Source organism: Andrographis paniculata, unplaced genomic scaffold, assembly GCF_009805555.1.
Source record: "Andrographis paniculata isolate CXL003 unplaced genomic scaffold, ASM980555v1 Contig95END, whole genome shotgun sequence".
Taxonomy (NCBI): Eukaryota; Viridiplantae; Streptophyta; class Magnoliopsida; order Lamiales; family Acanthaceae; genus Andrographis; species Andrographis paniculata.
Genome location: NW_026137634.1, coordinates 372,269 through 397,243, shown reverse-complemented (window position 1 = coordinate 397,243; position 24,975 = coordinate 372,269). Strand labels below are relative to the sequence as shown.

General features: G+C 34.8%; 5 protein-coding genes and 1 long non-coding RNA gene across 7 annotated transcripts; 1 reads left to right on the top strand and 5 right to left on the bottom strand.

The window, feature by feature from the left end:
- Positions 1-17: 17 nt before the first annotated feature.
- Positions 18-3,200, bottom strand: LOC127243609 (ubiquitin C-terminal hydrolase 22). Its single transcript, XM_051263704.1, has 3 exons — positions 2,113-3,200; positions 1,689-1,810; positions 18-1,174 (listed from the first exon to the last, which is right to left on the bottom strand). The coding sequence occupies exons 1-3, from the start codon at positions 2,868-2,870 to the stop codon at positions 396-398; spliced, it is 1,659 nt and encodes a 552-aa protein (XP_051119661.1). The 5' UTR covers positions 2,871-3,200; the 3' UTR covers positions 18-395.
- Positions 3,201-3,928: 728 nt separating this feature from the next.
- LOC127243137 (uncharacterized) lies at positions 3,929-6,861 on the bottom strand. Its single transcript, XM_051263008.1, has 6 exons — positions 6,600-6,861; positions 6,454-6,510; positions 5,444-5,597; positions 4,747-4,844; positions 4,586-4,651; positions 3,929-4,285 (listed from the first exon to the last, which is right to left on the bottom strand). The coding sequence occupies exons 1-6, from the start codon at positions 6,726-6,728 to the stop codon at positions 4,244-4,246; spliced, it is 546 nt and encodes a 181-aa protein (XP_051118965.1). The 5' UTR covers positions 6,729-6,861; the 3' UTR covers positions 3,929-4,243.
- Positions 6,862-8,873: 2,012 nt separating this feature from the next.
- LOC127243410 (protein ENHANCED DISEASE RESISTANCE 2-like) lies at positions 8,874-11,683 on the bottom strand. Its single transcript, XM_051263410.1, has one exon. It carries the CDS (start codon positions 11,583-11,585, stop codon positions 10,698-10,700), a length of 888 nt encoding a protein of 295 aa, XP_051119367.1. The 5' UTR covers positions 11,586-11,683; the 3' UTR covers positions 8,874-10,697.
- A 1,796-nt stretch (positions 11,684-13,479) lies between these two features.
- On the bottom strand, positions 13,480-14,887 carry LOC127243411 (uncharacterized). The gene is made up of 3 exons (XR_007836991.1): positions 14,688-14,887; positions 14,502-14,580; positions 13,480-13,896 (listed from the first exon to the last, which is right to left on the bottom strand). It is a non-coding gene; the product is annotated as an uncharacterized LOC127243411 (long non-coding RNA).
- A 1,185-nt stretch (positions 14,888-16,072) lies between these two features.
- Positions 16,073-21,273, top strand: LOC127243397 (probable protein phosphatase 2C 59). 2 transcript variants are annotated; one of them, XM_051263389.1, is made up of 10 exons: positions 16,073-16,171; positions 16,546-16,666; positions 16,742-16,868; positions 17,715-17,842; positions 18,614-18,712; positions 18,836-18,994; positions 19,441-19,527; positions 19,653-19,744; positions 20,664-20,738; positions 20,829-21,273. In XM_051263389.1, the coding sequence occupies exons 3-10, from the start codon at positions 16,786-16,788 to the stop codon at positions 20,988-20,990; spliced, it is 885 nt and encodes a 294-aa protein (XP_051119346.1). In that variant the 5' UTR covers positions 16,073-16,171; positions 16,546-16,666; positions 16,742-16,785; the 3' UTR covers positions 20,991-21,273. The 2 variants fall into 2 exon arrangements, with proteins under 2 accessions (XP_051119346.1, XP_051119347.1); XM_051263390.1 differs by having other exon boundaries at positions 16,153-16,171; positions 16,805-16,868.
- Positions 21,110-23,552, bottom strand: LOC127243398 (ubiquitin-NEDD8-like protein RUB2). Its single transcript, XM_051263391.1, has 3 exons — positions 23,362-23,552; positions 22,378-22,637; positions 21,110-22,018 (listed from the first exon to the last, which is right to left on the bottom strand). The coding sequence occupies exons 1-3, from the start codon at positions 23,452-23,454 to the stop codon at positions 21,910-21,912; spliced, it is 462 nt and encodes a 153-aa protein (XP_051119348.1). The 5' UTR covers positions 23,455-23,552; the 3' UTR covers positions 21,110-21,909.
- Between the last annotated feature and the right edge of the window lie 1,423 nt (positions 23,553-24,975).

Here is a 24,975-nt window from a genome sequence, read left to right as displayed (position 1 = left end):
TTATATTTTATTTTAAAAAAAAAAAAATGTTTGGAGGTTGGCCCAAACCCAAAGGGTTCGGGTCAGGGTGGGTTCTGGAGCCTAATATTTTCTAGCGCGGCAGGTCTCCGAGTCTGTAGAACCCATCCGAACCCGCCCCATTCGCAGCCCTAGTGATGAACTTACTATTATATTCCATGCAATTTTCGCCATTTTCCACAACTTGATCGAAAAGTGAACAGGGAACATATGCTTCAACGGTCGAATAAAAAGTCGAAAAGCATCGAACCTGGAACTGTCTCCGGTCGTATGAATTAAGCATCGACAATCTGTACATTATGCGATACGTACGCACACGACCATCACCACACAGACCCAATGTCCGCACGAACAGCAGCCACCGAGCAACCCGCTGCTTAGCAACAGCCGGCGATCGGGACAAACGGGTCGGCCAGGGGCAACGGCGACTGGCACCCGAGATCGTCGCTCCCTTTCTGACAAAACGCTTTCTGCACGTAAAACATCAAGTAGCACTGCGACGAGCGAACCACCTCGTCATCCACCTCAGCGATCCACGCGTCGTCGCACTTGAACCACCGGTTCCTCAGCCGCAGGTACGTCACGTAATGCCCCGACTCCAGCATTCCCGAGTGGGTCACCACCGCAAAAACCTCGAACTCCGTCGACCCGCCGTCGACTTCCTCGCCCTCGAATGGAAACATTCTGTTCCCGAATCGTTTCTTAACGACCGATGGCGAAAGGTACGGCTGCATGTCCAGCGAGAACGGGAACTGCAAATGTCGGTCGATTTTCCTCGACATCCTCCGGGTAGGAGAGTGCTCGAATCTCTTTATGTGGAAACACAACACGAGCGGGAGATTCTTCACAGACATTTCTTTCAGCGCGTCGTGTTTTCCGTGGCAATTCTCGCAGAAAAGCTTCTGGTCCGATCCCAACTTCTCGGGTCGGGTGAAGTGGTCGAGACAGCCAGCGAGAGACGATGTTGCCACGGCGTCGCTCGTCTTGCTCGCCTTGGGTAGATCGGCCGCAAATGGGATGCTCGTATTCAAGTCGAGTGATATGTCGACGCACGGGTCATAAGTCGAGGACGTGAACCCGCAAGACATGCACGTCACGTCGGATCTCAATAGCCCCGAAAAAACCTGATGTGCAATGCATTGGCAATCCCCGTTTTCTGCACATACATTGCAACGAATTAGTTCCGAGCTCAAAAGCAACCGTTATAACAATTTTATTCTCGCAAAATTGCTTATCCGAATAACGTCATCTTTCAACTACTTATTTAATACCACGACAAGTCGATCTCATTAATTTTGATGACAAAAAACCTCCAGAAAAACATCATTTTTTCAACTACTTATCTAACACTACGACAAGTCGCTCTCATTAATTTTGAGGACAAAAAACCTCCCGAAAAACGTCATCGTTCAACTGCTTATCTAACACCACGACAAGTCGATCTCATTAATTTTGATGACAAAAAACCTCCTGAAAAACGTCATCTTTCAACTACTTATCGAACACCGCGACAAGTCGATCTCATTAATTTTGGCGACATAAAACCTCCTGAAACGGAAGTTTGTGACGCCAAAATAAAATTGATGTAATCTAGCGACAACAAATGCAGATTTTGTACACAATATTTCAATCAGCATTAAAGGAAATGATCAAAAGTCGAAGGGCGTCACCTTTAGTTGCGAGGCCTTTTTCTTTCCCCAATTTCTCATGGATCCTATCAACGATCGAAATAAAAAACTCATGAGCATCTTGCTGCTCATAACTAGCAAGATTTTCCGAATGCTGCCACCAGCTGCAAACAATTTCAACAACAATCAATCAATCAATCCATTCAGCTAACATCAACAACAAAAACAAGAAATGTTCCAACACACAATTCATCTACAAAAACAAATCGAAACCCCTCATTCAATCAAGCACCGCATAAAAGAAGTTCGAATCCCAAATCTAATCAACACAAACAACATTCCAACTCCAATTACCTAAGAATATACAACTATCAAGCACATTATGACATATTAAGATCGAACAAATCGACAAACACTAGCTAAGGTTAGAACTCATTGCAAAAGCAATACATCAAAATCGACGAACCTATAAAGAAACTTGGCGGGACTATACGGCGCCCGTTCGCCAGAGAAAACAGCCTCAAAGACAGTATCCATGTCACAAGGCAGGCACAATCCATTACCACCACCTACAGAAGTAGCTTTCCTGCAGATCTCCTGGCTATGGCCGCCGCCAAGAAAGTAGTTCCTCAGAGGAGGAGCATGGACCAATGCCTGCAACACAGAGTTCATAAAACAAGTGCTCCCAAGATTGTTCAATCCCCTCAATCCCAAAGGCAGAGACGATTTCGACATCTGTTTCCTCCTCGAATCCAAATCCACTCCGAAATCGAATCTCTTCTTCCTCTTCCCCAAAACAGTCTCATTCTGCCCCTTTCTTGAAAACCCCATCATCGCCATTTGTTTGGACACCACAAGCTTATCGAACTCAGGGTCATAAACCTGATCACTGCACGCACAGCAGTAAAGCTCAGCCCTCGCAATGTCCACAGCAATATCGTGACCGGGAAAGGATCGGCTATGGAGGAGGGTGTGATTTGGTAGATCCGGCAAAGTGCAGCAGCAACTGACGGAGGAGCAGATCAAGCACATCAAGAATCGGCCATGGCGGCTTGCTGAACAGGAACTCGATTTAGGGTTTTTTAGTTCTATCATTGCCCTGCCACTTGGGCTGCACTTCAACAAAGCTTGGATCGATTTGTATCCATTTGTACTATGCTGAAGCTTGTAATCCAACAGATGCTTGCACAGCTTAAAGTTCGTCTGCGAATTTCTTGGTGACATTTGATTACCAAAAAATGAAAATGAAAAATCAATCTGAAGTCCTGGATGAGAACCCGAGCAATTACTGGAAGAAAATGAATATGATTGGACCCCCAAAAGAATTAATTCAATGAATTAACGAAAGAATGAAGAAATCAATCAACGCCCAGAATCAACGAAACAATCGGGTTTGATCCGATGGGATTGAGAATTCAATGAAGATAGGAAAGAGATTTGGATTGAATTATCAAGCAGAGAGCGGAGGAGACGAGAGGGGAGAGGTGTTGGAGGCAAAGGGAAAGGGAAAGGGAAAGGAAAAGAGATGACTAATGGAGGCGTAGACCGACTCTGGTTATCGGTGTGCGACTCGATTTTTCCTTTTCTTTGGTGGAAAGATCTCAGCCGTACATCTTGATGAATGATTGATGTGGACCGTCGATTGGAATTATACAAGGGTTCTCTCTTTCTCTCTCCTTGACTATGAAGGACTAGAAAAATAAAAATGTCCAACAAGACGATGAAAAAATTAAAATTTGGTTAACAAAATAAATTAAAATTTAAACATTTACAAGGACTATGCTCATATTGAAATATAATAAAAAAAAAAAAAATTAAAAATACAGTTTTTGCCCCCATTCAATCCGGGGGGGGGGGGTCAATTTATTATAAAAATATGAATTTAATTACTCGATTTTGTAGTAAGCGACGGTATCTAGGAGTGAGTAGATTGACCTTGAAATAACAAAGATTAATTGCTATTGCTATAAAGAAAATTCTTATTTTATTTTTATTACCTTTTTTATTAATAATTAGAAACAATTCGAAAGAACCGGCCAAAAACACATGCATGCTATATCATGAAAAATGCTATGTAGATAAGTCCCGGACCGAAAAAGCGTTTTCAATCTGAAATCAATTGGTATTAGATTAATAGATTAAGCGGCCTTAGACAATATTCAACAATTCCAAACGAGACCTATTCCAAATGGTGAAATTTCAAATGTATCTACAAGTTCTTGATCAATCAATCAAACCCATTTGAGCAATCAAAAAAACACTCACAAAACAACTTGGTACAATTGTAAAAATTGGACAATGCATAAACAATCTCGTATGGTAAGTTGTTACACATGACATGGAACTTGGAAGTTCTAAAAATCGATAATGGATGATGTCCTCCTGTTCTATCCTGTCTTTTCCATGGAAACAAACAGATTCTTGTTTGTAAGGCCAGCAGTAGAGTAGAGAAATTCTTCAAACATAGAGAGGTAATACAAATCAAATAGAAACAAGAACAAACTCGCCTTCTGTTCGACTCAACTATTATCGAATTAGAATAGGATAAATGCCACAGGATGGATCATTCTTTTCTGGCATTCGCCTTCTCCATACATTCAGTAAAATCCGGGGATACCTCCGCCAGAAAACTCGACTTCCTGTAGAGGAGAGCAGATAAAGAAAAGGTTTCAGAAATTGTAAAGGTAATTAATTCTCTTCAGTCCCAATTCTATCCTATCACAATAATCAATTTATCTTCACCAAAAAAACTCCAACAAGTCATTAGCTTATAATGTGTTTGTTCATATGTATGATTCCAGGACTTTGAAGCTATAATCACACACATGCCTAGTATGTGAAACTATGGCAATTAAATGTTTGAGCGAAACTATCATTACTTGTGAAGGCCAAAGAATTTGTGTGATGTAAATGAAATCGAATGAAGTGCAAAATCAAACCTGTGGTGGAGGCAAAGATGAAACCCAATCTGATACATGAGTTGGGAGAAGACCAAGTGTGTTAAGCTGTCAACGCCATATAAAAATCATCACGCTTTCAAACATGCTTCAAAATGATATGCGATAGTAAAAAACTATTTCAACAGATTTAGAAATCGAACCTTCCAGATGCCCATTCCTAGCCCAGCCAAGTTAAGGGCAATGAACACTAATTTAGGAGCCAAAAGATCCACCTTATTGTCTTTGTAAGGCTCAAAAACTACAGAATCAAAGTAACAATTGTTAAGAAAAAACCTCTAGTCATGGTTAAGTCTACCAAATATTTCACAAAAATGTATAAAATTAAACTGCCAAATAATTTTACGAGACAATTCAATCCCTCTTGAATATTTATATTTCCATTTACAACATAAAACATATCTTCTCAACCGAATTAAATTGACATACATGTGAATTACATAGTCAATACTTTCTGTCAAACATCTACAATTAACTTCATTTGGAAGGATTCACACAAATAATTGCGACTCTTACTTTGATAACCAAAACAGAAGAAGTAAAGTCTAAATAGATTAGCTTAAACTGTAAATTAGAAGTCCATATTAAATGACGGCAATGCTACAGCCTCGCCTAAACCAGAACTTATGCAAACTAAAGACATGGAAAATGAGGAGTGGCAACTGAGGTTTTCTATATTGTTGTTTTGTAAAGTGAAATAAGTTCTCAAAATCGTGGTAGGCACAACTACAGAATCACACAAAAAGGAGGCCAAGCAACAAAGAACATCATAATTCAATTCAATAATATAAAATCAAATAAACAACCAAAGCACAGAAATGGATGTCACATCATGCTCACCTTTTCCAACCCCTCGAAGTGCATTAATCGGCTGCATAAGAGCCGACACTGTAATTCCAATGCTAAATAGATGAACAGTGCTTCCAGCCATCCACATCATAAAGCCCATCATGAACAAGTTCTTAAAAGGTGCTTGCGCAACTTCCCATGCTTTCTGTTCAAGTAATTCAATCTTCAATTGACAATCGAGGAAACATGATAGAAACAATTTTGTTTCGTGATTTTGATAATGATCACTCCAATCTACAGCCAAAATGGGAAGACTAGCTACTGCATCATTGATAATAGAACACAATACTACAAATCAACAAACCTAAACAACATATTGAACCACTAACTATAGTAGCTAATGAGATACCAGCAACGCCCCAAGTTCACAGAATTCTTTGAATCTAAGAAATCATTCGGGTTCTAGAGAGACAAAACCTTGTTGAATCTATTCTTCAATCGAAAAGATAAAAATGCTATAATTAACAAAAGTTGAACTTTAAGATAATTAAGTCACCTTCTATTCAAATTCAAATCAAATTTATTCAATCACAAAACCTTATATACTAAGATCTAAAACTGATCCTCCACAATACTGTCATCCAATCATTTAATAGCATATGCTTTATATATTACAAATAAAATTAACCAAATGAAATATAGATTTAAGAGCCCTGATCATTACTACTTAAATAAAACAAACCACACGACCTAACACCCTAAAGCACTCCTAAGATACACGTTTTTAGAACTGAAGTGTTCTTAGGATAAAGGATGCCCAAAACTTATTTAATTGGAGCAAATTTTGGATCACAGGAGTTCCTAATGCTTCCATACATCCAAAGTTGGATACAGAAGAGATTCTATTCCCTTTTTCTCTAATCATCATCGATCCAAAAAAAATAAACTTATAACCAATATTCAAACAAAATTTCAATATATCAAAAACCTTACCATAAACACAAGAAACTCAAATCCACAATACACAATCAAATTAAAGAAAAACACTACGTGAGTTTCACCTGAGCTTTCCAGTTCGCTTCCGCGTCCTTCTTCTGTTTACTGGCAGCCGAGTCATCCTATATCAAAAGGAATCAAAGCTTTCCCGTCAACACCAGTATTAAATCAATTCACTCCCATCGAATCGAATCAAATCAAATACACAGACCTGTTCCTGCGATGCGCGAGTAAAACCAGGAGGATCGGGAATATCGCGGGTCGAATGCGACGTTGAGTTGTCCGTGAGCTCCACAGCCCACCGGCGGCCCGAGCCCATTACTGCTTTACCCTTGTCCATGTAAATCGGCTCACTCCGCCGTATGGAACTTTCTGCAACTGTGCGGCGGCGATTGGGAGAACGGATCTTTTTCGAATCCAACGTTTTTTAAGGCACTGTTTGGGTATGTATTTGAGTGAAATTGTGAAAACAACGATCTTTTCCTCTCTTAATTTAAAAAATAAAATATCTTATATAAGTTTTTCTTTTTTTTTTTTTTTCATGATGAAATTTATAATAAAAATATTTAAAACCATGAAGGTCCACATTATTTCTTTTTAATTTATAGTTTGTTTTTCAAAATTTTCAGCTAATTTTCGTTTATTATTCCCTGTCCTACATATATTATTCTTTGTTATTCATTATCTTATAAATTGAGAACTTCAATATAAACACATTTATGACAATAACCATTTCAATTATTTTTTTCTAAGCAATTCCAAATTTATCTAAATTTCCGACTATCCCTTACAAACAGCAATTTGGTGTGTTTGTTTTGTGTTTTGATTTGGAGTAATATTTTTTATACTAAATATAAAAATAAAATAAAATAAAAATTATATAAATAATATTAAAAAAATGATGAATGTATAATATATTAGATTTTTAGAAAAATGTATTTAAAAATTGTGTAAAAAACACTTGCTTGATTAATAATATCTCCACGTGGCTTTCTTTATTTATTTATTTTTAAAATGTCATTGTATACAACAAAATATCAACTAATTGAAAAATATCCGCTCCCGTTTGTGTGTGTAGGAATGTTTGATGCTACATATGAAACTGATGGGATTCACAGTATCACGGCTCTTTAGCAGCTGAGCAATTGTTCAGGCCTTTTCTCAAAAGGCCCATATTTTTAAATTTTAGTTTTTTATTATTATTATATATATTATTTAATTTTAATTCTAAAATCAAATTATAATTAGAATTTTTTTAAAAATTAATGTCATCTTCTTAGCAATTAGAATTCATAAATATTCTTAATGTCTACTATTATTAGATATATTATAATTTAATTTAAATTTTATTTCATAGTTTTATTTACAATTATTCAATCCAATTCTAATTCTAATAAACTCTAAAGATGTGTTTGTTTGGAGATTGAATTTTAAATACATTATTCTATCCTATTTTTTCCCTAAGAGCATCACATAAATATTTATTTATATCACTACCACTATTAAATTCAAAATTTTTACTATTCAAATTTTAACTCAAAATCCAAACCCCCCAAACAAACACATCACAAGAATTTTTGTAAAATTAATATCAAATCCAATTTCTATTCTAATAAACTTTAATCAGATTTTTTCTAAAATTAATTATATATTTTTGTAATTATTATTATTGAATTATTAGTTTCATAATAGTCCCTATATAATTTTATAATAGTCAAAATATGTATCAAGGACACATATTTCATTTATTTTATATATATATATATATATGTGATGAATATAAATTTATTTTTATGAAATTTATTATTATATTTCTCGTTAGTAGTTTTTTTTAAAAAAATAAAATTATAGGGGTCTATCTTTATTTTTTTCTCAGGGCCCTACAAATATTGAGCCGGCCCTGCACAGTACATTGATGGGAAATTTGAAGTAGCAAATTACGAGCATCCGAACACGTGTGGAGCGTATATTTCCTTAACATTACTCGATTATTAAGAAGAAGAATAATAATAATAATAATCATTCAAGTCTTCAACTTTAATGATATGCTCTCAATTGATGATAGGAAACAGTTGGGAAGAATCATTTAGTGAGTCAGTAAAGAAAATACACTTTTGGCCATTATTCTCCAAAATAATGAAACCAAAATTATTATAAGGAACAATAATGATGAATGATTAACCTAAAATAGTCATAAATAAATAAGGTGCTACAATTCATTCAGCACCTTCCTAACAACACCACCTCAAATATACATGAACAGCACATGAAATATAATCAGTACAAGATTTATGTTGACATATCAACTTATATAACATGATAATACTTCATACGACTATATTATATCTCAGCACAAAAAATATGTTAATACATTGCTACCAATCTATTTTTTATGAGTTGATTAAAGATTGATCACCCCAAACATTCCGTTAAAATACACAGATTTATCATCGTTATAATCCAAAGTATACTACAAACCTAACTAAATCATATTTGTTATTCACATAGTATGAATCAGTATTGTATCTCACAGTTGAATCCTCAACTTCTTATCAATTTTGCTGCCATTTACCATTTGGTTTTGCTATCTCTTGAGGGCCCTCATACATAACCAAACAAAAGACAAGTAGAAACACATGTTGCACAAAGGGCATGCTAAATTTAGACATGAATGATAGATAGATAGATAGATGCACCCCCTAGAAGAAACTAGACATTAACTATTACATACATTCAACGCAATTATGTATCCCCTTTAAACATGGTAATTAAGAGCTGCTTTGTACTCTCTCTCTCTCTCTCTAGGAAGGAGAGAGAACACAATAATGGACAGCCAACAGAGGCAATCAAATAATCTTGCTTTCCTGTGTCACAACTCATATCCAAACAGCAGTGAGGACCAAATAAAGTGCACACTGTACACAGCTCAAGAAAGAACAATCCAACACTGAAATCTTTAAAGCCAACCAACTACAAACAAAGACATGCAATTATTGATCACCCTACTTTTTGGCCAGCAATGTTTATTCTCGTAAGAGAATTTACCCATTTCATTTTATATCCTTTATTTTCCTTTTTTATCCATTTTGGCAGGGTCAGTGATTAGTGATTCGATACACATATTTCACCTTGTCAATAACCATACAGACACTTCCCCAGATAAGGTTTTTAGAACCAACCATAGGTAAAGGAAAAACAACAATGGGAAAGGAGGACCACCACACAGTAGGTTCATATGTGAAATATAAAATCTATTCTAAGTAAAAGATTTTTGGCAAATTTCCAAACTTTTTTGATCAAAGATACTATAACTATTGCTAATGTTCATTCATACGTTCAACCATCTATTTATTTGTTTGTTCATTTCTGTCTAACCATCCAATTTTCAATCTATTGCAACACTGAGTAATCTAGTTTCGGCCCTAGAAATCTAAGCTAACACTTGTTTGGGGATAAACGCAAGGCAAGAAACAAAGTGTGTGGTCCTTTGTGTTTTCAATCCCATTTTTACTATGCAATCTTCATGTCTTTCCCAAAAACTTCTTCATTTTCAAAACTTTAGACTCATAAACAATCACATCCAAATATATTTCCACTCAAATCTTTTCAAATCCAAAGAAAGACAAATTTGATCCTTCTGGATTATTGTAATCTGTATCCAATACAACATTAAAAACAAAAGGACCATCACCGCAGAGCTCTCTAACCTAGAAAAGAACCATCTGGGCACAAAGAACCAAGAAGTTGCAAAGTATGTTACAGACATTTAATGAAGTGCACCCCACACAAGAATGTCATGTCAGCCATCAAATAGTAAATGCCAAACGAAGCATAACTTTCAGCAATCAAAGCAATTTGTCAGCCCTTTTATGTTCAACAGCTGTTTGAGTTTTATGACATACTATCATTGCCCTGAAATATTTTTTGGCCTTTCAATTCATGTCATGTCACAGATGTTGAAGAGCAAGCTGCTCTAGTAATTGAAATGAATGAATTCAGTCTTGAATCTCTTAACAGCAGATTTTTTAACACAGAAATTGAAATACAAATAACAGAGTAGAGAAATGAATGAATTCAGCCTTGAATCTCTTAACAACAGATTTTTTAACACAGAAGTTGAAACACAAATAACAGAGTAGAGATTTTTAATAATTAAGAAGGAGTTTTGAATCAATGCTGCTAAAACAGCCAATATTATCTATCTACACCGATGCATATTTTCTCAATTCCAAGGGACTCCACCATTATCATCACTATGAAAATTCAGAGAGTTACCTGAAAGGAGAAACCAGAAATATCTTGAATATTATCACTGTTCGAGATCCTCATTCTCACTTTCACCACTGCTATTGACAGGCAAAACCTTACTTGTTGGAGTGGCGCTATCAACGTAGGTTGCTGAATTCAATTCCATTTGGCTAATGCGAACCGCACCAAACAACTTCTCCGGTAATTCCTCGTTGGACTGCGCCTCCACCAAAAATCCCATATCCACCGTCACGGCTGATGCACAACCTAAAGCAAGCTTCAAAATAGCCGCAGCGATGGCAGAGCTTCCGATATCAACATCGATTTCAAGATAATTCGGTCCCCGGTGGTAGTAGCAGTTTAACGCCTTGCCCAATAGACACGCGGAGTAATTTCCCACGGCCGTCTTCACAATCCACGGACCTTTCACGATTTTATTCACGAGCTTGAAACGGCTATTACGAAATGCATCTGATCCATTGATGAACTGATACAGCAGAGAATTTGAGTCGATCGGCTCATCTACTTTGCTGGAGAAATAAAAAACCGCGGAGTAATGATCACGACCGGGGACTTGGAGATTCACCGCAATGACAAAATCCTTGAACGATTTCTCGCAATTCCTCGACCTACGCAACGCGTTCATGACGCGATTGTCAGGTCGGGCAAGGACGTGATCGAGTTTCGCATTGGATCGGAGCCAATCAACCCCTGCCGGATTGAGTAGCCACTCGCCGGAAGGAAGCTTGGCCTTCTTCGTTAAGTAATCGGGTCCACGGAGGAAGAATAGCTCGCCCGGCGGCGACGCCCAGCCGTTGGATCCAGTATCAAGGTTCACATGTTTCAAGGATCCTCCATTAATTGCTTCTTCCCTCCAATCCTCTATGGGAACCGCGGAGGAGGTAGAAGAGCAGTGGTGGCGCTTCTGCTTGGCTTTTGAAGGGCACATTTTTTCGATAGAACGGCATAGGAAAGCTCCGCCGTGAGAGAACGACGGTGGAGCGGCACAGGTTGCGTGGGGAATGGGGTTTTGTGGCTTAAATAAAAGAAATGGCGGAAAAGGCCAAACATGTGCTGTTTGTTATCTAAAATGACAAGAAAGTCCCCTATTTCCTTAAATTTAATATTTTCCACCTACATAGAATCATATATCTATTCACCTTGATTTTGGCATGCCCGTCCGTGGCCATTTGTGATATTTCCTTTCCTACTTCTCCTTTTTTTTTTTAATTTTATTTTATTGTGGGTTCAATTTCTACCGGTGCAAATCTTGAATTAAATATATATATATATATATATATATATTAGTTACTCCTCGGCCCACAGCCCCTCAAGGTGTGATCTAAACTTAAAAACTCTAATAGGTTACAAATGACAAGACATTAGATACAAAAGACATACACATACACACCCAACCTTATTGACTTCTCCTACACAATATTATGCTAAACATACTTCAAGCCAAAGACATTAAAGGTAAAAGTTATGAGAAAGACCAACAACCAAACCTCAAGAGTTGGTCTTAGTTTCATTTCTGCTTTCCAAGTATTTTGATTCTCTAATTTATATCCAAGTTACAAGTCAAAATTCAGAAATACAATGTACAGAGATGAAGAAGCATTCATGACACTATTCCTAGTGGCCAAGTATCAAAATACCTTCTGGTTTTAATTCTAAAGTCCAACAGGTGTGCAGAATACCTAAAAGAGATTGAGTGTAAGTTTAATTCGACAGGCCTAAGCAAAACTTCAATCAATGGACTACCAAGTATTCGTGTTAAATTAGTAATGCAGATAAAAGATACAAGATTACCATCAATGCCTTCTTGTAAATCTTCTCATGAGTTTGAATTTAGTCCCACTGAAAGATAGGGGGTGTTGAAGCAACAAAATAATTATCGATTAGGATCCGTTAGTTGCAATTTGAAACTTCTGTCTCATTCAGACAACAAATGGCCATCCAATCATCTAATCAACTAATGTAACTGTTTTGTCGTCGCTGCATGTATAATCACAATTATGAAACACCATTATATTGCGATAATTACAAAATGCCAAACATCCAAGCCACCTAACAGGGTAAACTTCATCTCCATCAAGTAATTAATGAGCAAATCACCAAGAAGACTCCTTAATAGGGAATAAATCAATCATCCAAAATACATATTTGATAACATTATTATTCCAGGCAATAATGATACAAGTTTAACAGACAACTTGGATATTCTTATGCAAGGAACAAAACTTAAGCTCACACAGCCAATAATAGAGTCGGGTAATTTTTCAATTACCCCAGAAGGATTATATAGAGCCCAGTAAGAAAGACATGTGACTTGACAATATAAAACTAACTATATGAGCACGAATTTAAATCCAAGGAGGCATATACAAATTTGGATTTCACATGACACTGTCTACTAAGGAAGAATCACAGTAAGTTGTTTGACATATACAAAACTGTTACAATTGTTGGAAACATCACAAACAAATCAAAGCTGTTCTATATTCATAATAGATACACACTCTAATCCTAAATTTGAAGCCCGTAAGAAAAGATTCAGCACATGAGCTGTTTGAGGGGAACTGCAACATCCTCCAGATGAATAATTTGCATGATACCACGCTAAAATTTTCAACAAGAGAAGGAATATCAGGATAAGAAATAAATTGTATTGTCTGATACTACGACAAAGGCAATCAAAATACTGATTTGTCCCGTAAGGGATGGCCTGATGGTGTAGGGGTTGGACTTGCGACCGTTAGGTCATTGGTTCAAATCCCCGACGCCTCAGGTCACCTGCCACACATGGTTCGCCTAACGTGACTTTCCTGTCGGGCCTGATTTGTAGGGTATTAAGTTCGGTCGGAAATTTACCCAGTACGCACTTTCATGATTTTGTTTCATGATTATTATTATTACTAAAAGGCATAACCAAAGCATGTGAATATGGGATACGAAACCATCTAAACTGTCTCAACACATAATCAAGGCATTGTGCAGCTCTATAGTTACAAGTCCCCAAATTCTTCTTCAATGGTGAAGCAAAACTTAATGAAATGAATTTGAAGAGTGTTATGCTTCTGATTCTACATTCTACACAGTGGATATAGCTAATGAAATCTATTCAGAACTGCTACTTACAATTTACAAAATCAACGGACAATTTCCCAACTCAATGCCATCAGTCGCTCACTCAATCCCTCGTGGATTTGGAAGAAGCTTCATATTAAAGTTTTCTCTCTATTTCTCCTCTGAACCAACTAAAAAGCAGAAACTTCAACTTAGTCACACACTAAGCCATCAATTATAACTACGAAGAACAAAACTATGAAAAAGTGATCACTATCTGGATAAATCAAAAGAAACTGAGGGAAGTATGAACCTAAAAATTACTTTTAAAGATAAAACAAAGTTGCAAATCAAGAGGAACAATAATTAAGGTCTATTCCTTTGTGTTTTAGCTATTATTTACTCACTATGCAGAAAAACATTTAACCCCTATGGGCGTTTGTTCTATGTTTTTTCTATCATGCAGCATATATTTTCCATATGAATCATTACATCTAATTAACAATTTCAACTCTAAAATATGAAAACCAACAACATAAAAGAACACGCTCAAAATATCACATTAATACATATTTCTATTCAAAACTAAACACATATTTTCAAGCCAATTAACAATCCAAAACTCCCATAACACTCCAAGACACACTATAAGAGTTTCTTCAACTTCATCAGCTGCCAAACAATCTGTTAAGCTCAAACCAGACTAGCTAAACTAACAATATCTACATCCAGATTCCAGGGATAAACTCAACGCCATAATAAATTATTGCACCAAATTGTCCTCCGGAATGCTTACCTCTTCTGTACTCCTTCGTCTACTGCCTTTTTGCTCTGCCCGGCTGCTTCTCAGTTGCTAGTCTATAAATCCAGTAAACCTAAAAAAACGCCATAGCATATGCACATCAACAGACGGAGACAATTGCAAGTTGGATGAAACTAAACATACAAAGGACCCAACGACAGAGATACGGCAGGTGCCAACCAACGCGAGGACGTGAGCACCAATGAGGAAAACGACCATCAGAGGAACGAGATCGAGAAACCATGGTCGAATCGATCCTTCCAGGGAATTCACCATTAAATTTGCTCCTGCAGATCAAATCAAAATGTTGCCAACCTCGAGTCCTTGATTTCTACGCCTTGTCGGTGAAGTTATGTTTTCACCCTCGCGGCTCAACACTGGTGTTTGTTTCGTCTGTTAAATTTGAAATATTTTATATATATGTATTTTAGTTACAATTCAAAGTCTTTTTTTTTTATTTATTTATAATAATTTATTAAATATGGGATCTGGCAATATTAAAAAAATATATATAAAACGAAGGTGGATGAATGTATATATATGTATAATTTAAAGTCTTTTTTTTAAAAACGAAGGTGGATGAATGTATGAATGTATAATTTATTATATATATGTATTTTAGTTACAATTCAAAGTCTTTTTTTTTATATATATAATTTTTTTTATTATATAAAACGAAGCCTTGACATTTTATTTGGAAGTACATATGTATTTGTGTAAAGTCCTACTGGTAAAAGCTTCAAGGTGGATGAATGTATGCTTCAACCATTATGGCATGACTAACCCAACTTACACCAACTATTTCCCAAATTTAAATATAATTTGGAAAAAAAAATTATATCTGTTTATTTGAAATCTAGATTTAGTTTTTATATATTCTATAAAAATGTATTTTTTTAAAAAAAATAAATAAAATTGTATTCAAAGTATTGTTGGAAGAAAAATTCAAAACCAAAACAAACAATAACAAAAACAAAAATAATAATAATAATAATAATAATAATAATAATAATAATAATAAAATCCCTATATATTTCAATAATTTACAATTGATCAAAGCTAGTAGCGTCATATTAGAATAATTCACCTAATATATAACTCAATGGTAAAATTGTCTACACCACTACTACTAAAAAAACATTATAATTATGGATAATGAATTATAGACTATTTATTTGAAATTTATTATTATTTTTATTATGTAATGATCATAATTTATCTTACAAAAAAATTATATCTAAAATACTATTTAAATTCAAATACGATTTAAATAAAAAAAATGCAAAGATTAATGAATAATAAATAAAAATAAAAATATATAAATTTATAATCGTGAAGTGAACGCAATTTAAATAAAAATATATAATATTTTTTTATATAAAATATCACAAAGTAATATTTAATTTTAAATTTTAAATTCATATCTAAGCACTGCTACTTTTACTGTAAAAGTACCATCTCCGCCTTTGCTCCCCAATCGTAAAATTTGCATATTTCTTTTGTTTCATGAAAAAAACTATACTCCTGTAATAAAAATAATAGTAATAAATAAAAGAAAGGCAATAATTAATTCCCAACAAACCCCCTCCACCTTCTGCTCTTTCATATTTGTCTTTTCTTCTCAATTTGTGTCTTCTCTCTCGCCCACTTGCTCAATCTTTCAGGTAGTTTTTCTCTCTGATTCTTGCATACATTCGATCACTCTCTGTGTTCGTGTTTTCTATTTTTTGTGTTCATCGTGATTGAACCTTTTTTTCGTGTAGAAATCGATCGAATTATAACTGATTGCCACGAAAGAAATCGAATGAGGAGATGGTTTATTTATCCTGCTAGCTTTTTTTGTTCGGCGTTGCTTGATGAAATGATAGCTTTGTTGTAAAGTCCACAGGAGGAAATGGGATGTTGTGAATTGTTTGAAAATTTTAAGGCATGTTTTGTGTGCATTCGTGTTTGATAGATCTATTGTTGGAGCTGCCTAGTTTGATTTGATTTATTTTAGTTTCTGGTTGATTTTCTATGTTATTCTTCATTTCTGCAGATTGGGTTGGACACTCCGCGGATTGAGGCTACTTTGGGTGCGGTGACGGTGTTGTGATCTTGTCGTTCTAGCGTTTATCCACTCATCTGTCGATATTCTCAACGGAGATACACATAAAGAAGTTAGTTGCCTTTTTTTTTTGGTTATTATTATTATTTCTTAATTATTTGATGAGTTAAAGGTCAATGCATTAAAGCGATTAAGGGATTTATAACAAAGAGTTTGGGACAAATTGGTTGCATGGATTATCTGAATTCAGTGTTTTTGCAATCCACAAGAGAAGTCCATGCTGGTGATGCACTAGTTAGTGGTGGCGGCATCAGGTGATCTTCTTGCCTTATGCAATTTGCAGTAGTCTTGTTGTTCCATGTTTGTTTCTGTTAATTTGATCAATGTATTGTCCAATGGTGGTGTATTTAGGTTTGGATATGTTTGTTTATATGACTATCAATCAAGTCAGCTGCTGGTTTGTTTTATTGTGGCTTCATTTTATCAAGATCATTGAGTGCATATGAACCAAGTAAATGCATGCCTGAACTGATCATCAACCCCCACCCTCCAAACACGCCGTATAATGTTTTTCATTGATGTGTGTGCGTCTGGTGGAAGAATTAAAAAGCTTGTCTATTATAGTTTCCTTAGTTCCTGTAAGAAGTCGTCCTTGATTGGTGGTTGTTTTGATTATCTTATATATGTGATGTGATGTGATTGAAGTTGTTGGTTGGTCATATTAAACGGTGCCGCATTTTATCGGGCTACTTGTGCTTGGATATATCTGGGGAATAGTGCTTGTTTCTATTTAATAAAGAATTGACATTATACATCTGTCACGTGCGCCTATGCTGCGAAATCCAGTTGCTTGCGCATTATAATTCTACTATGACGTGGATTGTGCTTGTGGGTGTGGACCGTAAATGCTTTTGGAAATATTCAATGTCTATGATGTAATGAGCTTCGTGTATTTTCTGGTTGCCGAATTCACCACACGACATGACGTCTTTGGCTTTTTGTTAATAGTGGATTATAATATTTACATAAGGCACCTTTATTTTGGTTTTTGTAGTTTTGTTGGATTACTTAGATTGAATATTTGGCTTAAATTTGTAATTTCAGTTGTTATTTTAGTCTCAACGATCTATCATTATATTTTTATACTTGTGTCCACACAGTGAGAATGGAAAGTTCAGCTATGGATATGCGAGCTCTCCAGGAAAAAGGTCTTCAATGGAGGATTTCTATGAGACAAGGATTGATGGCGTAGATGGAGAAGTGGTTGGTCTCTTTGGTGTCTTTGATGGTCAATCTCCCTCCCTCTCTCCCTCTCTCTCTGTTTATGTGTGTGTGAGTGCATGCAGCTGTGTGCATCTCTTTTTGGGTGTAGCACACATGCCTTTACACGTTGTTCATGAAGGGCTATAAAGAAAACTTATCATAAATTGAGCTATATAAGGCCAGTGCAAAATTGTGAAATTTTCCTTTTTGTCTGGGTTGGTAAGGCATTGGGACAGGTGATCTAAATAAAGTATATTTCCGTCCACTTGTGCCGAGAAAGATAAGTAGAACTTTTCTAACTATAGTAACACATATTGGGGGTATTAGATTCCAATGCTTATTCATGTATGATGGATTAGGAATTTCATTTATATTTGTTTTTCAAAATAAGAGTAGCTCGTGGTGTTTAATTCGAATGTTTTTATCCTTAAAAGAGTGATCGGAGAATATGAAATCCTGTCTCAACATGTGAGCCAGATATCTTAAACTTATTTTTTAAATGTTTTTTGCTCAACTTGAAGTTTGAAATTCTCTTTTCATTAAGTTATCTTGAGTAATGATTTTTCCTATTCCTTAATACGCAATTTTCATTGTCACATTTCAATTTCTAGGTCAAGTATATACTGTGAGTTGACGGTGAGTATATTTAAGAATCCATAAAAGTTATTCCCTCTTAATACCAGAACTATGAACTTGTATGTTATACTTGAGTTGTTTCTGCTTTGTCATGCTCTATTTTGTATTTTGAGTGGTCTATATCTGGCAAGTAGTCACTGTACATCTGTCGTAATTTCAGGTCATGGTGGAGCTCGAGCTGCAGAATATGTCAAACAAAATCTTTTCAGTAACCTTATCGGACACCCAAAGTTTATATCTGATACTAAATCAGCCATAGGTTTGTCTTGTGAATTGTGATATAGATTATTGTGAGGATTTGCTACCACCACATTCTTTCCGTTTCTCTTTAGCATTATATTTTTTCTTACTCTCTAATTTTTATTATTATTTTCTTTTTCAGCTGATGCGTACAACCGTACTGACTCAGAATTCTTGAAATCTGAAGACAGCCAGAATAGGGATGCCGGGTCTACTGCTTCCACTGCTATACTTGTTGGTGACCGCTTGCTGGTGGCAAATGTTGGAGATTCAAGGGCTGTTATTTGCCGGGGTGGTAATGGTAAGTATTGGATACTTTTGTTTTGAATATGTCTATAGTTTGTCACCTGACAACTTCATATTGTTTTCATTCTATCAGTCTCTTTCGTTTGCTTTTCTGATAGATCTTTTGGTATTAGCCCTTTAGAAGTCTTGGGTGATAAAAAAAATAAAAATATACCACCAGCTGTCTTTAAATAACTTGCATTGGTTATGTAATTTACTATTTTAGTTGTGAGTTCCAAAGTATACAAACTCATGGTGAAGAGATGTTTTGAGCTATACCGAAAGATGAATCTGGGATAGAAAACACCAAATCAGGATTGAAATCAGACTGGAAAGCTGTATGGTTAAATTTGAGTGTTAGATTTACACATTCTTAAGTCAGTTAATTTCTAAGTTGTTGTTTGTAATGTATGACTTTTATTGGATGTTTCTCTCACTTGCTGGTTTTATTGTATATGGCAGCTATCGCAGTCTCTCGAGATCACAAACCAGATCAAATAGATGAAAGACAAAGAATCGAAGATGCTGGAGGTTTTGTGATGTGGGCAGGTGAACTGATTGAAGGCTTGTTTTCTGTTTGATTGCTACTATTTAGCAAGGGAGGCAATTTCTGTGTTCCTGTTAGTGTTTGTGTGTATATATATATGGCTTACCCATCATTTTATATTTATCAGGAACTTGGAGGGTTGGGGGAGTGCTTGCAGTATCTCGTGCCTTTGGTGATAGACTTCTAAAACAGTTTGTGGTTGCTGAACCCGATATCCAGGTGTGTGTAAAGTTTATTTTTAAGAAACAGTTTACAGAATGCTGAAAAATTATCATGTCAGTTGGAAAGTGAGATTTCCACTTTCTAGAGAAAGTGGACTTTATTGTCCACCATTCATGTTGTTCCTTATGTGTGCTGTGAGATTCTATTTCTAGCTTCATGATATTTTTATGCTAGATTCATTTTTACCATTTCCAGAGAGGAAGGGACCTTATTTTCTTTCACATGAATATACATAAACTAAAATATTTATATCTAAGGTGGTCCTTGGTAAAGAAACTGAATGGATACTGAAATGTGAGTAATATCAAATGATGCATAAGTATTTGATAATTAATCTGCTGTATGAAAATCTTATATTTAAGGATTGTTTGAGATTATTTTTGTGAAAATTGTTTTATTAGAAAGATTTTATAATTTCAATATTATTACTACATAAAAAAATTACTAGTATTTAATTTTAGTCTATATTCGAATACTTAATACTAAATATTTGTTCTTTAGATATTATGGTTTCTATTATTTCAACTAAGATATTCTATTATTAACTCATTAACAAATCACAAATATTTGATCTTTATTTGACCACAGCCATTATTTCCTTGTCAAACAAGGATTAATCTCTACGATTAAGTGATAAGTCTTTGTCACATCCATAACATGTCGGCATGATGTTTCTAAACCATGTGAGGCAGTCCAGTGCCGGTGGTTTGATAGCACAGTTCATGTGTTTTTTTATGTGTTTTGGGATTGTTTTGTATCGAATATATATATATATATTTTCTAATAATGCAAAAGAATATGTTGAAGATGTAAGTGCACATTCATTTTTATGTTGAAGTGAATTAATTTGAAGAAATACCCTTGACAGATGATGATCTTTCTGTGCCACACTAACCTATCTCGACATGGAATGCAGGAAGAAAAAGTCGATGACACCCTTGAATTTCTTATCCTTGCAAGCGATGGACTTTGGGATGTAGTAAAAAATGAGGTGCCACAACATGCTGTTGTCCCAATCTTTTGCACTTTTTCCATTTTTTGTGAGAACATATAATAATCGTTCTCATTCATACTTTTCCAGGAAGCCGTTTCTATGACAAAGCCGATCCAAAATCCAGAAGAAGCAGCAAAAAGGCTGCTGCAGGAAGCAAATCAGAGAGGCAGCGCAGATAACATAACCATCGTTATAGTCCGGTTTCTGGCAAACCAGGAGGAGGAGCCTTCAAATGCTCGCTCTGGTTAGAAAGCGAGAGTCATGGTCCGTCCGGTTATTTAGGACGAATTGCTGAACGACAAAAATAGAAAAAGGTACTTTTTCCTTAACAAAATTTAGAGTTACAGACATACATTAATATCTATGTGTTGTTGACTTGAGTTGGAAACCTTGCATGCACTTAAGTAACTGTTACTTGACATTTCTGTACTGAATGGTTTATTATATATATGTATGTATGTATTTGAATTGTAAAAAATCTGTGTTTGTTGTTTTCAGTTATAAGGACATAAAATGAGTTTTGTGGGCTGCTTACACTTATGTTTAGGTAAAGTGACTTGTTAAATGTGTCGATGATAAATCAAGGGTAAAATGTTTGATGCTGGTATTGAATTAATGAGTTTACTTGGTCAGGAAAATTCAAATTGAAACAAGATATCTATATTTATTTAAGTGTTTGAAATTACATTTTTTATTAAATTTAACCTGTGTGATACAAGAAAATTTTATAGTGGATTAATTTGTCCAAACAAACTCCCGTTAAAAAATATACATATTAGTTTTTATGCTTATTTTGTATATATAGATGTGTTTTGGGTTGTGGATTTTAGTTAAATTAAATTTGAAGGGCAAGACTGTTGAATCAAACTTAAATAAATAAATAAGAATACACAAAAACCAGCTTCAAAAGAGAATAGAATGAATGGCAAGGAACACTTGAAAGAAGCAGCCATTACAGTGGTGTACGGTACCTGAGTTGAATATATATATATATATATATATATTTATCATCTTCATCATCGTCAGCACAACACTCACCAGGAATGGAATCCAAAATATCATCATGGGAACACGTAAAAGATAGGAAAAACAACTTGGATTCCCAGGCACCGCACCACACCACAACCACAATGTGCTGTTCAAATGAAGATGAGAACGTAAAATAAGCTTAGCTGCCGCCCCTGAGAGCAAGAACCAAATGGAGAACCGAACCACCTTCAATGTTGTAGTCTTTGGCAGTTTTGTCGTCTGCCAGCTGCTTTCCCGCGTATATCAGCCTAAGATCAACAATAAACACCATTCTCACAAATCAATGGAAAAAGGGAAAAGGAAAATGGATAGACTGATCCAGTCCCTCCCACCACAAGAAAAAGTTCGCCATCTAAAATGAAATGTCTAGTTCCTAATGTTCGATATGATATTTAGCAAAGGAAGAAGACGATGAAGATGATAAATGTATACATATGCAACATATGCAGTGTTTAGATACATGAAAAACAGCATATGCAAGAAGAAGAATCAAATCTCTAGGTATGCAAAACGACATAATTTATCGAGGAGAGTTTTAAGCACATTATTAGTCCCAAGAAAATGCTTCAAAAATAAAAACACAAGGGAAAGTAATGTCAAAACGAACCTTTGCTGCACTGGAGGAATGCCTTCTTTCTCCTCAACACGTTCCTTGATCCGGTCAATGGTGTCTGTCGGCTCGATATCAATTTCAATTTCTTTTCCTGTAAGGGTTTTTACTTTGATCATTGTTCCTCCTCTAAGCCCCATAGTAAGGTGTAGTGTTGATGCCTTTTTAATGTTGTAATCTGCCAGAGGTCTCTCATCTTCCAACATTTTACCAGCAAATATGAGCTTCTGCTCCTCCATACATGAGCTCTCTATTTCCTGAGAACATCAGTTCTCTCTCCATCAGATAATCTATGGTTAAATAACAACTGAAAAAAAGACAGGGAAGAGAAAAACTATATATATAATTATATATATCCATTGTTCAGCTCATATAAACTCAACAATAACATGGATGATACGAGACTACCAATCTACTGCAAAAACAGTTTAAGAAAGGTTCATCTGCATCAATCACTGGTTGAAAAGAATTCCACAAGAAATTGCGTTAACATTAACAAATTTGTTGCAGAAATAATCCGCAAATTCAAGGAAGCAAATAAACTACAACATACGATTAGCCATAAGTATAAATGCTTGAATATCAAGCAACTTCTATATTTCAAACACACAGTCGATCAAAATCTAAGCATCTTTACACAATAATAGGCCGTATTTCAATTCCAAGAGCATACATACAGCACAGCACATCTACGGTCTACCACCAGAAACAAATCGATAAGAAATCAGAGAAAGTTCAGCCAAAAGCTCAAGCATAACTCCACAAACAAAATTATCAATAACAACAGCAAGCACAACGAGAAGGATCGGAGCTTACAAAATTCCAGAGACACAATAACTCCACATCACAGCAAAATTATCACCAACAATAACAAACAAACGCCACACATAAACGTGGAAAACCACCATCAAATCAAAAAATCACAACCTGAATTAAAACACACACATGAAAACAAAGTGTAGACACACATTGAGTACACACCTCAATCATCGCCTTCACAGTTTCAGCGGTATCGCTGCACTCGACATCAAGCGCGGTCGTTGTTCCGTTCAACTTTTTGATGAAGATCTGCATCTTTTCACTGGATGATTTCTACGTCGCTCTCTGAGATTCTCGGGTCGACCAACCACCGCTCCTCGATCGGAGAATCTGAGCAGATTGACGACGGAGGAGCGTCGTGAGCTGCGCTATTTATGGGCTGCAAACATGGGCCACATCAGATTTGGGCCTTTCTTTATGGGCCCTACAATTATTCTCCACTCACTGTCACTTTTATTCTCGCTTATATAATATTTCATTGTTCATATTCTTATCTTAAAAAAATATATATATATATATATATATATATAGAATATATTAAAGAATACCACAATTGTTTTTATTTAAAAATATTCAATTTTATAAATTAGTTAAATTTAAATTTTGAATATTCCATTGCCAGTGGAGGAGAATTAGTGAATAATTTTCAAGACAATATATATTTTATATACATATACCAAAAAGATAAAAAGACATTTACAATATAATAATATATTGAATAGGTTCTTGCCCTCTTGGCAATTTGAAGCATCTTACAATTCGGATTCACATAAGTATTTTGAGGGTAAATTATTGTATATGAATTTAACTATATATTATATAATACTAATAAATTTATAATATAATTTGTTTTTATACATATCAACTCAAATGTAAATATATAAAAAACATATATGCCCAAATTTCTTTTTTTTTTTTTTTTTTTTTCATTTTTACTCTATTTCAACGCCCTGCAATATTTTTTTTTATTTGTTTCAAATTTACTGCAACATTATATATATATAAATATACACTTCACTTTATCTCATTACATCACTCAAAAGAAATAATCATTTCTCTATCTAATCTGGTAACTTAATATCCAAATTATCTCAAATTACCATATTTAATAATCTCCATCTAAATTCTTATGACAAACACAAATATTGCACGATGTTTGGGACTAATATTAGTTTACAGAGAATTAAAAAAATATAACTATTATTATGTAAAATAATTTATATAAAAGTTATATAAATAACTTCTTCTTTTTTGTTTTTTTTTTTTTTTTTACCTAATTTTGGAATATTTGGAATGAGTTATGGGTATATGGTCCTATTCCAAATTATACAATTTTATAACGAAAATGATGGGTATTTTTAGGGAAACCGAAATATTATTGTAAAAAAACAAATGTGTTGTTTGTTTGATTTTTAATAGTATGTAGATTTTTCCTTTGGATGTTTTTCAGTAGAATAAATACTAAATATAATATTTTGTATGAAAAAATAATAATAAATATAAGTATATTTCTTTTACTGACTCAATTTATGCCATCACCTTAACTTTATTTATATAGAAGCTGTGCGTACAGCGTATACGTTTAATGGACTTGGGCCCAATTATAATGGGCCTAAACCCAAATATGAAAGTTCGGATTGGGCCGACTTATTCACTAAATAATTTTGTTTGTTTAATGGGATTGATATTGTAGTTAATTTTTTTACTTTGATTTTATTCAGTAAAATATAAATATTGAATAGATCATGAAAACAAAACTAAAGACAACAGAGTTCT

What these genes read in the sequence shown, in the direction of transcription:
- LOC127243609 (XM_051263704.1), bottom strand. Translation starts at nt 2,870, where the DNA reads ATGTCACCAAGAAATTCGCAGACGAACTTTAAGCTGTGCAAGCATCTG. An exon ending in CCCGCCAAGTTTCTTTATAG is followed by an intron (nt 1,811 to 2,112) that starts GTTCGTCGATTT and finishes AATTGTTTGCAG; the next exon opens with CTGGTGGCAGCATTCGGAAA. An exon ending in AAAAGGCCTCGCAACTAAAG is followed by an intron (nt 1,175 to 1,688) that starts GTGACGCCCTTC and finishes ATGTATGTGCAG; the next exon opens with AAAACGGGGATTGCCAATGC.
- LOC127243137 (XM_051263008.1), bottom strand. Translation starts at nt 6,728, where the DNA reads ATGGACAAGGGTAAAGCAGTAATGGGCTCGGGCCGCCGGTGGGCTGTG. An exon ending in CTCGCGCATCGCAGGAACAG is followed by an intron (nt 6,511 to 6,599) that starts GTCTGTGTATTT and finishes CTTTTGATATAG; the next exon opens with GATGACTCGGCTGCCAGTAA. An exon ending in ACTTCGAGGGGTTGGAAAAG is followed by an intron (nt 4,845 to 5,443) that starts GTGAGCATGATG and finishes TTGATTCTGTAG; the next exon opens with TTTTTGAGCCTTACAAAGAC.
- LOC127243410 (XM_051263410.1), bottom strand. Translation starts at nt 11,585, where the DNA reads ATGTGCCCTTCAAAAGCCAAGCAGAAGCGCCACCACTGCTCTTCTACC.
- LOC127243397 (XM_051263389.1), top strand. Translation starts at nt 16,786, where the DNA reads ATGGATTATCTGAATTCAGTGTTTTTGCAATCCACAAGAGAAGTCCAT. An exon ending in TGATACTAAATCAGCCATAG is followed by an intron (nt 18,713 to 18,835) that starts GTTTGTCTTGTG and finishes TTTCTTTTTCAG; the next exon opens with CTGATGCGTACAACCGTACT. An exon ending in TTGCTGAACCCGATATCCAG is followed by an intron (nt 19,745 to 20,663) that starts GTGTGTGTAAAG and finishes CATGGAATGCAG; the next exon opens with GAAGAAAAAGTCGATGACAC.
- LOC127243398 (XM_051263391.1), bottom strand. Translation starts at nt 23,454, where the DNA reads ATGCAGATCTTCATCAAAAAGTTGAACGGAACAACGACCGCGCTTGAT. An exon ending in CTGTGAAGGCGATGATTGAG is followed by an intron (nt 22,638 to 23,361) that starts GTGTGTACTCAA and finishes TGATGTTCTCAG; the next exon opens with GAAATAGAGAGCTCATGTAT. An exon ending in ATTCCTCCAGTGCAGCAAAG is followed by an intron (nt 22,019 to 22,377) that starts GTTCGTTTTGAC and finishes TGTTGATCTTAG; the next exon opens with GCTGATATACGCGGGAAAGC.